The following is an 8,389-nucleotide window of genomic DNA, read 5'->3' on the forward strand; positions in this document are numbered from 1 at the left end:
AATTAAAATTTGTTTAAATTACAACACTAACACTACAGAACCTAACATTATGATTTAGTACTTTTATAAACCATAAATCTTCTTTGAGTTAATAATAATTTTAAATTTGAAACACAAACGAAAAACATTAAGGACTTAAAAAGAGATACAGGGGAGAATTATTATATCTTTTAAAGTACTAAACACACTTCAATAAAGATATTTATAAAATATTTTTTATTTATGTATTTAAAATAATTGCAAATTTAATAAATTAAATTTTGTTTTTTAATTTAATTGATACACTTGACAGTTTAAATATAAATCTTTTTTCGGGCCTGCAAATGTTTTCCATTATCAATGTTATTTCTTATTTACCTAAAAAATCTTTGAAAACACAAAATATTGAATTAGATATTTCTATGATAGGGTTTTATTCTCAGGCATTCGAACTTACAGTGAAGTTTCTTAAGGAACTTGTGCCTCAAGATAAAAATGCATTCAAACTTCTAAATGCATATTTTGAAATTGTCAAAAATCAGAGAGACAACATTTGTAAACTTAATACAGCCAGATTAAATTTTTTAGATGATTTAAGATTTGTAATTATTTCACATTTAGAAAATAGCGCAAAAAAAGAACAAAAAGCATTGAAAAGATTTCATTCTATTCTTCACTTAATATCATTGTTAAACAATAATAAACTATCTTTATTTTATGTAGTTAATACATGGCTGAATTCTAATAGCAGAATAGATGATGATAATGAGATTGTACATGCCTTAAGGGGCAACATAGGAAACTTAATTAAACTTTATCCTAATTGTCGTGAAGCATTCGAAGAATTGACAAAAATTGAAGCGCATTATAGAAATTGTAAAATTTCTTCCTTGAAATATTCTTTGTTGAGGAAAGAATGGATACAAAATTATTATTACAGTCTTCCCTGTTCTTTACAAGATATATTTACTGGTAAAATTCAATACGATTTTCATTGGTCTGAAATTTTATGCTTTAAGTTGGCATATGGAAGCTCAAAAAACTCCTTAAATGACGTTTTGAAAGAAATGAATGATCTAATTTCTTGTAAAGATGAAATATACTATATTTTAACAAATAACTACGATGAACTTATTAAATCATCATCGGGTTGGATCAAAATGATTTATTGTTTACTATATAACATAAGTAATAGGAGTGATATCTATGATTCTATATTAGAACTGGGAAATAACTTGTTAAAACTTGATTGGCAAGTTGCACTGGATTATTTTTCATTTACTGCCTATTCAAATCATTTTTTTGATAAAATTATCTTGAATCTAAATATGAATCCTGTTATTTTTGATTTTTTACAGAGATATGCTATAAGGAATAATTTTAATTCAGATGGACTAAACAAAACTTATGCAAATTGTCTTCTAAAACAAAGAAATTTTATAGATTACCTTAAATTTATTAATAATGAACATTTAGCAGATTTTGATGTGACTACAGATTTTTTGAATTTTATTTTTGAAAATTATAATGAAGTAAAAGAGCATTTTAATAATTCGTTTTTAAAAACTGAGCTAGGTTTATATTTAATCTTGTTAGATAAATTAATAAATGGACATATTGAACTTTGGGAAGATGAAATAAGCGCATTTTTGCAGCATAAATATACATTTAATTATATTAGAAAAATATTAGATATTTTTATTGAATCTAAAAACATTTCTGAACTTGTTTTAATTAAGATTTTGGATTTTATATTGCATAAACATAAAGATCTTATATTGGATAATAAAGATACAAATATTTATAAAATTAAATTAATAGAAAAACTGTATAAAAGATCAAAATAAGAAATGATTTATTTGTTTAAAATTTCTTTAAATTCAGAGTACAAATTAAAAGTCTTATTTACACGATCACTTATAGCTTCTCCATAAAACATTACATCTTCCAAATTACTTAAATTAGTTAATATTTCTTTTAATTGTTCATCTAGTAGCGCGGAAGCCTCAACAAGATTTTTAAGTCTTTCTATTTTTTGATATCCTTCCATAAAAGGGTATTTATGTAGTTTTATTATATTTTTTATTCTTTTGTTCAATACTTAATAACATTTTCATATCCTCTTTAATTTGTTCAATATTCTTTGAATTCTCAAGAAATTCATCTTTATTATTTTCAATAGAAGTAGAAATATTTATGCATCCTTTATCTGTTGAGTATTTACCATTCTTAGGATCAGTTTTTATTGACAGAATACTTGAACAATTGGTGCATTTAAAAATAAATCGATAAGTTTTGATGCCATAATACTTTTCTTCTAAAATTTCTTCTTGTTTAGTATTAAATCTTTTATTTTTGCCAATATATTCATTACAACTCAAGCATTTAATCATAAATGGAAGACAAAAACGAGTAACACTTCTTTTATTTTTTAACATCTAAAAAAGGATTAATTATTTTTAAATATTTAAAAAAAAATGTATGCGGTAAATTATTGAAACTACAAGAAATATATAACGTTAATTAACCAACAATAACTAATCTTTATACAAAATATATTGTTTAAAGTTTTTGTTGAGGGTAGACTTTTTGATTATGTCATTGGCCAATGTTAGTGTCTCACACAGAAAAACTTTACATCCAAGACATATATATAAATGTGAAAAAATTACTACAAATGCCTATATAAAGAAATTTTTAGTCAATAAAAATGGTTCAATGAAAGTAACAAAAACGTTTCGATTAATAACGTTATTTTTTAATAAAATAGTAAACACACAAATTTTTAATAAAAAATACAACGCATTTAAAGAATTTTTTTATTTTTAATCTAAATCTTTATTTGTTCCATAATAGTTTTGAAAGGTAAGACTTTGTGATTTTGTGGATACGTTGTGAATTTTTGAATGTTGCGCAAGATTGTCGCTTCTAGAAAAGGTTTTTAAACATCCCGGGTATTTACATTTATAAGGCCTTTCCCCCGTATGCATTTTATTATGGCGTTTTAAATGCTCAAATCTCTTAAATGCTCTTTTACACTCAGGATATTCGCAAATAAAAGGTCTATCTTTTATATCAACTTGCCTAGATCTACTTCGCCCTCTGCCAAATGCTTTCTTAGGCAGTTCGAAAGTATTATGACAAGGTTGATTTGGGATATCTAAAAAGTTATTGGCTGTATATATGTTATTTAATGTATTCGCAAAATCTGAAGACGACCATGACTGCTCAAATGGAAACTCATTATTTAAATTTAAAGAGTTACTTTTATTTTGTGAAATGTCAATTTTCTCAAAAATCGATTCATCTTCGATCTTAGAAAGGTCTTCATATTTTTTCCTTAAAAGATCAAAAATACTATCAGTTAATTGGTCTATTCTACATAATTCTAATTCATTTGTTTTATTTCCAGAAGTTGTATCTTCTATTTTACAAATACTAACCATTTCTAGAAAAAATTCAAATAAAGTTTCATTTTTTGGTATTTTAGCATAAATATAAAGTATCTCCTGAAACGTTGACACAGAAATATAGTAAAAACCTTGAATATTGTATATTTTTATACGGCTTTTAAAATCTTCCAATTCTACTTCATTAATGTATAGTTCAGGATCTAGTTGATGTTTCAGATTATTAAACAATCCTTCTAAAGAAAAATTTATCCGTTTCATATTGTGATCGATCATTCGTTTTTCTTTATAAAATTACAGAAATTTATGCACAAATAAGAAACTGTAGTGATTATCATTTTTAAAAAATATTTTTTTAACAAATCAAAAATTTAGTCAAATTCTCCTTTAGCATAACTTTAAACAAAATTGATAGGTAAGAGAGAATTAAAGCTAAAATGCTCATACCAATGCATTGATAAAAATTATTAAAATATTTTTTATTTAAAAAAAATCAAATTTAGGGGTTATGCTATTGGCATCATAAATTTTCCAAAAACACTGAGAAGATTAGCATGACCCCTGCGCAAGGACGGCATGTATATTTTGGGAGCTTACACCAGAAGTAGTTCTGGTTTTTTATTTTAATTTTTTTATATAAAAACATTTGCTATTTGTTTCACACTTTTTAATAGTTCAAATCTAAAAACTATATTTTTTTAAATTTGCAGCGAATAAATTTTAAACACTTTAACGTTTTATTTTTATCCCTAATTATGTTTTTAGATAAAATTTTAGAAGATGTTGTTGAAGAAATAGAAAAATTAAAGATTCTAACTAAAGAACAAATTAGAACATGTTTAACAATTACTAATGTTTCAGGGAAACCTCATTGTACTTTATTTTTACCTAAATTAGAATTACAAAATTTAGATATAAATGATTTATATAGTCACTTTAAGACAGCAAAGTTTTTGCTAATTAAAGATTTTACTACTTTTAAGTCATCAATATCTTTTAATATCAATTTAATTCCATACAGTTACGAAATTTTAACAACCATTTTAGAAAAAGGAGAAGACTTTGGTAGGAATAATATAGGAAATGGTGAAACTGTTGTAATTGATTACAGTAGTCCAAATATTGCGAAAATCTTTCATATGGGACACTTTCGAACTACAATTTTAGGAAATTTTGTAAAAAAAATTCATGCATTTTGTGGTTACAAGGCTGTTGGTATTAATTATCTCGGTGACTGGGGTAAACAATTTGGTCTTGTATTACTCGGATCACAAAGATTTAGTAACCCCGAGGAACTAAAAACAGATCCGATTAAATATTTATTTAATGTCTATGTTCAAATAAGTCAGGCCAAAGCTACAGATCCTAGTGTTGACGTGGAGGCTAAAAAAATATTTGAAAAAATGGAGAAGGGTACTGATAGCTCTTTGTTAGACAAATGGTCGCATTTCCGAGAATTAAGCATTAACAAATACAAAGAGTTATACAGCAAATTGGGTGTTGAATTTGAAGAATATTCTGGAGAAAGTTTTTATGAAAAAACTTGCCAAGATGATATTAAAAAATGCAATTTTTTAATTAAAAATTCGGATGGGTCAGTTTGTCTTGATTTAGGCAAAGAAAAAAATCCTTTAGTTATAAAATCGGATGGTACATCTCTTTATCTAACTAGAGATTTTTCTGCTGCTAAAGATCGAATTGCTCGTTATAACCCCAAAAAATTAATTTATGTTGTTTCAAGCGAACAGAAAGAACATTTTGAAGATTTATTTGCTACTTTACGTAAAGCGGAGATTTTTGATAATTTAGAACATGTACAATATGGAATGGTTAGTGGAATGTCTACACGTAAAGGTACAGTTAAATTTTTAGAAGACATAATTGATATAGCAACAGATGTGATGATGAAACAGATTGATGCTAATCCTGAAAAAAAGGCACAAATTAAAGATGTATCTGCTACTGCTCTAAATCTGGCTGTATCAACGCTAATTATTATGGATTTCTCAGCCAAAAGAATTAAAGGGTATAAGTTTGATGTCGAAAAAAGAGCAATGAATACTAAAGGAACAGGCATTTACATTCAATATGCACATTGTAGATTGAAAAGTATTGAAGATATGAATAAGGATATTGATTTGAATAAGGATATTAAGATTGATAGTAAATGTTTAGAACAAGAAGAAATTTTAAATCTTCTGTATCAGTTTATTTGGTTCGAAAAAGTTGTTATAAGCAGCTTTAAAGACAATGAGCCTAATAAGCTTTTTACATATGTATCGAATTTGTGTTGGCTTACTAACTCATATAATAGTTCGTTAAAAGTAAAAGGAGAAGAACCTTCTGTAGCCAAAACTAGATTACAAGTTTTAAAATGTGCTCGTTTAATTATTGGGACTACACTAAAATTATTTGGCCTTACTCCTCTAAACAAAATGTAAAAAAATTAGAATAAATTTTTTTATTTTTACTTTGATACTTTATTCGTTTAGACCTTATAGTAACATTTTAATGACTAAACAAATAATATCTTACTGTCTTTTTTACGTTGGAAAGTAAAAGGTTCGAAAGCACAAATTATTGGAAAAAGTTTTAATTGTTTTGCGTAAACAAGTATATTCTTTTTGTCTAACTAAACATATTAAATCATTCTTTTTTGTACTTAGTTTTAATAGTCACTTTATAAACTATGATATTAAAAACAATTGACAGCTAGTTAAATCAAAAAAATTTTTGTTTAACATAAACATTGATACTATTTTGTAAACCTTTAACTGTAGCTCCTTTCAAATATTACATACACTACAAAATAAAAATCATTTGTAAAAATAGATAAAATTTTTGATATATTTTAAATATTAAGAGAACTTCTAATTTTTTATGCTAGAAGACAAGAGAAATATTAAAAAAAACAAAACATTATATTTAAGTCATGTGAAAAAGTTTAAAACGACAAATAACAATAAAACTTAATTTTCTAAATATTCAATTTTGTATCTTTTTACTTTATACTGGTGCATGCCTAAATGTATCTTAAATTTTTGAACTGTAAATATTCATCCCATGGAAAACTTAGCTAAACAAAAAGAGCAGATTGAAAGAGAACTTAAAGAATATAAAGAAAACTACAACACATTAATTAATATTGAAAATGAAGCCAAAGAAAGGCTAGAAGCACTAAAATGTAACAAATATTATTTATCTGATCAATATGAAGCACTAAAGGAAAAACTTAAACAGAAGAAAGCTTTATTTGTTAAATTAAAATCATTAATAAAAGAATATAAACAGCATAAATACAAGGACATAGAAGAAATTTATAAAACCAAGTACAATAATATTATTGAAAATATAAATTCTTTACATTGGAATTTTAATTTACAAATTTTTTCTTCATTTGAAAGTTTAAATGGATTGTTGAAAGAAGCAGAATCTTTTAAAAATTTAAAGAATGAAATTAAGTTATTGCAACATCGTAAAAATGAACATTTAAAAGCACTTCTAATTGAAGAAATATCTAAAACTAGGGATATACATAATATGATTTATTTAATTAAGTTTGTACAAAAATATGAAATATTTTTTAATGAGAAATTATTTTTGACATGCATGAAAAAATTTATCTCACAAAGATATAAATATCATTTTTTAAGTGATAGTGAGACAAATAGGCTTGATAAAGCTGAATGGATTTTTAATTTTTTGGATAAAAAACTTAAAGAAGTTTGTAAATTTCTGACGATATACAATACATCTGAGAATAAAGTTGAACCTGTGGAGTACCAGGATTTTTTAGAAAATATTATTAAAACTATTATTAAGTTGATTAATAAGCGAATTAAAGAAATAGAAGAAATAGACAGCAAACAAAAGAGAAATTTAATTCTAAATTTTAATTATTTTTTAAGCTTATTTATTAATAAGATAGCTAAAGAATATAATGTAAATCTTGAAACTTATTTTTCTTCTTTTGAAAATGAAATAGTGAACCAAGAAAAAAAGAATATTTTATTTAAAGTTCAGGATATTCACAAACATGATTATACTAGTTGGTTCAGTGAATACGAAGAAGTATTTAAGGAAATTTTAGATCTTAACAAAAAACAAGTAAAAGTTGATGTAAATTTCTTTATAGATCATATTTTAGATTTTAACTTGGTATTTATCGACAGTATGAGATATATTAATAGGAAAGAAATACACGTATTATTATACATATTTAATATGTTTGAAACTTTTAAAGAGACGGTACAGTTTTTACTTGAAGAGTTTTATCAGGAAAATGGTATTGATACAGAAGATAAGATTGACGAGATTTTAATAAAAATTTCTAAATTTAATTTGGAAAACTTTAAATTAATTAAGACATTGTTTGAGAACGATATAAATAATATAATCAATCTAAAGTTTTATTTTATAAATGATTTATATAAGATCTTTGAGGATTATAAAATTTGCAAAGGATTTAATAAATTAAAAGATCTTGCTTCAAATATGATCGATAAGTATTTATTTAATACATTGGCACATAAGCCCTTAGACAGACAGGAATATTCAAATTATTTAAATTTGTTTAAAAAATTGAAAGAATATTTTGATGTTAAAAAATGGGATAGTAGGGAATGTATGAAATGTATTAAAGGGATTTTTGAAAATAAAAATGTAGACAACAAATTTTCAAAATTTATACGTGATTTATATTTACAATAAAAGCTATATGTAGTTATTTATATTTTTTTACAATAAATTGCTTTTATGAAGTTTAATGTATTCGCTGATAATTTGTATAAAATATAACTTTTAGGGTTTCATTTTACACACAAAAAGATTAGACAACTAATATTTTACAAAAAATAATAAAGTCTTCTTTGATGTATCATTTAACAAGATAACTTTGATATTAAATATTTATAATATGTTATATTCTATTATTTTATTAAACCCTAATTTATGTTAAGCACTAATATGGGGGCGATACTAAAAACTGAGCTGTCAAGCGA

At 24.4% G+C, this 8,389-nt stretch overlaps 6 protein-coding genes across 6 annotated transcripts; 3 read left to right on the plus strand and 3 right to left on the minus strand.

The window, feature by feature from the left end:
* Nucleotides 1–323: 323 nt before the first annotated feature.
* AAJ76_7000111740 (hypothetical protein) lies at nucleotides 324–1,826 on the plus strand (the record flags this gene model as incomplete). Its single annotated transcript, XM_024476255.1, has 1 exon — nucleotides 324–1,826. One exon carries the CDS (start codon nucleotides 324–326, stop codon nucleotides 1,824–1,826), a length of 1,503 nt encoding a protein of 500 aa, XP_024331853.1.
* Nucleotides 1,827–1,834: 8 nt separating this feature from the next.
* AAJ76_7000113445 (hypothetical protein) lies at nucleotides 1,835–2,029 on the minus strand (the record flags this gene model as incomplete). The annotated part of the gene is made up of 1 exon (XM_024476256.1): nucleotides 1,835–2,029. The coding sequence occupies one exon, from the start codon at nucleotides 2,027–2,029 to the stop codon at nucleotides 1,835–1,837; it is 195 nt and encodes a 64-aa protein (XP_024331854.1).
* Nucleotides 2,030–2,039: 10 nt separating this feature from the next.
* Nucleotides 2,040–2,417, minus strand: AAJ76_7000113833 (coiled-coil domain-containing protein 94; the record flags this gene model as incomplete). The annotated part of the gene is made up of 1 exon (XM_024476257.1): nucleotides 2,040–2,417. The coding sequence occupies one exon, from the start codon at nucleotides 2,415–2,417 to the stop codon at nucleotides 2,040–2,042; it is 378 nt and encodes a 125-aa protein (XP_024331855.1).
* Nucleotides 2,418–2,804: 387 nt separating this feature from the next.
* On the minus strand, nucleotides 2,805–3,665 carry AAJ76_7000115081 (zinc finger domain-containing protein; the record flags this gene model as incomplete). Its single annotated transcript, XM_024476260.1, has 1 exon — nucleotides 2,805–3,665. The coding sequence occupies one exon, from the start codon at nucleotides 3,663–3,665 to the stop codon at nucleotides 2,805–2,807; it is 861 nt and encodes a 286-aa protein (XP_024331856.1).
* Nucleotides 3,666–4,144: 479 nt separating this feature from the next.
* On the plus strand, nucleotides 4,145–5,830 carry AAJ76_7000115561 (arginyl-trna synthetase; the record flags this gene model as incomplete). The annotated part of the gene is made up of 1 exon (XM_024476262.1): nucleotides 4,145–5,830. One exon carries the CDS (start codon nucleotides 4,145–4,147, stop codon nucleotides 5,828–5,830), a length of 1,686 nt encoding a protein of 561 aa, XP_024331857.1.
* A 622-nt stretch (nucleotides 5,831–6,452) lies between these two features.
* AAJ76_7000117869 (er to golgi transport protein rad50-interacting protein 1) lies at nucleotides 6,453–8,099 on the plus strand (the record flags this gene model as incomplete). The annotated part of the gene is made up of 1 exon (XM_024476263.1): nucleotides 6,453–8,099. One exon carries the CDS (start codon nucleotides 6,453–6,455, stop codon nucleotides 8,097–8,099), a length of 1,647 nt encoding a protein of 548 aa, XP_024331858.1.
* Nucleotides 8,100–8,389: the final 290 nt, after the last annotated feature.

This window comes from Vairimorpha ceranae (assembly GCF_000988165.1).
Source record: "Vairimorpha ceranae strain PA08 1199 chromosome Unknown NODE_7, whole genome shotgun sequence".
NCBI classification, from domain to species: domain Eukaryota; kingdom Fungi; phylum Microsporidia; family Nosematidae; genus Vairimorpha; species Vairimorpha ceranae.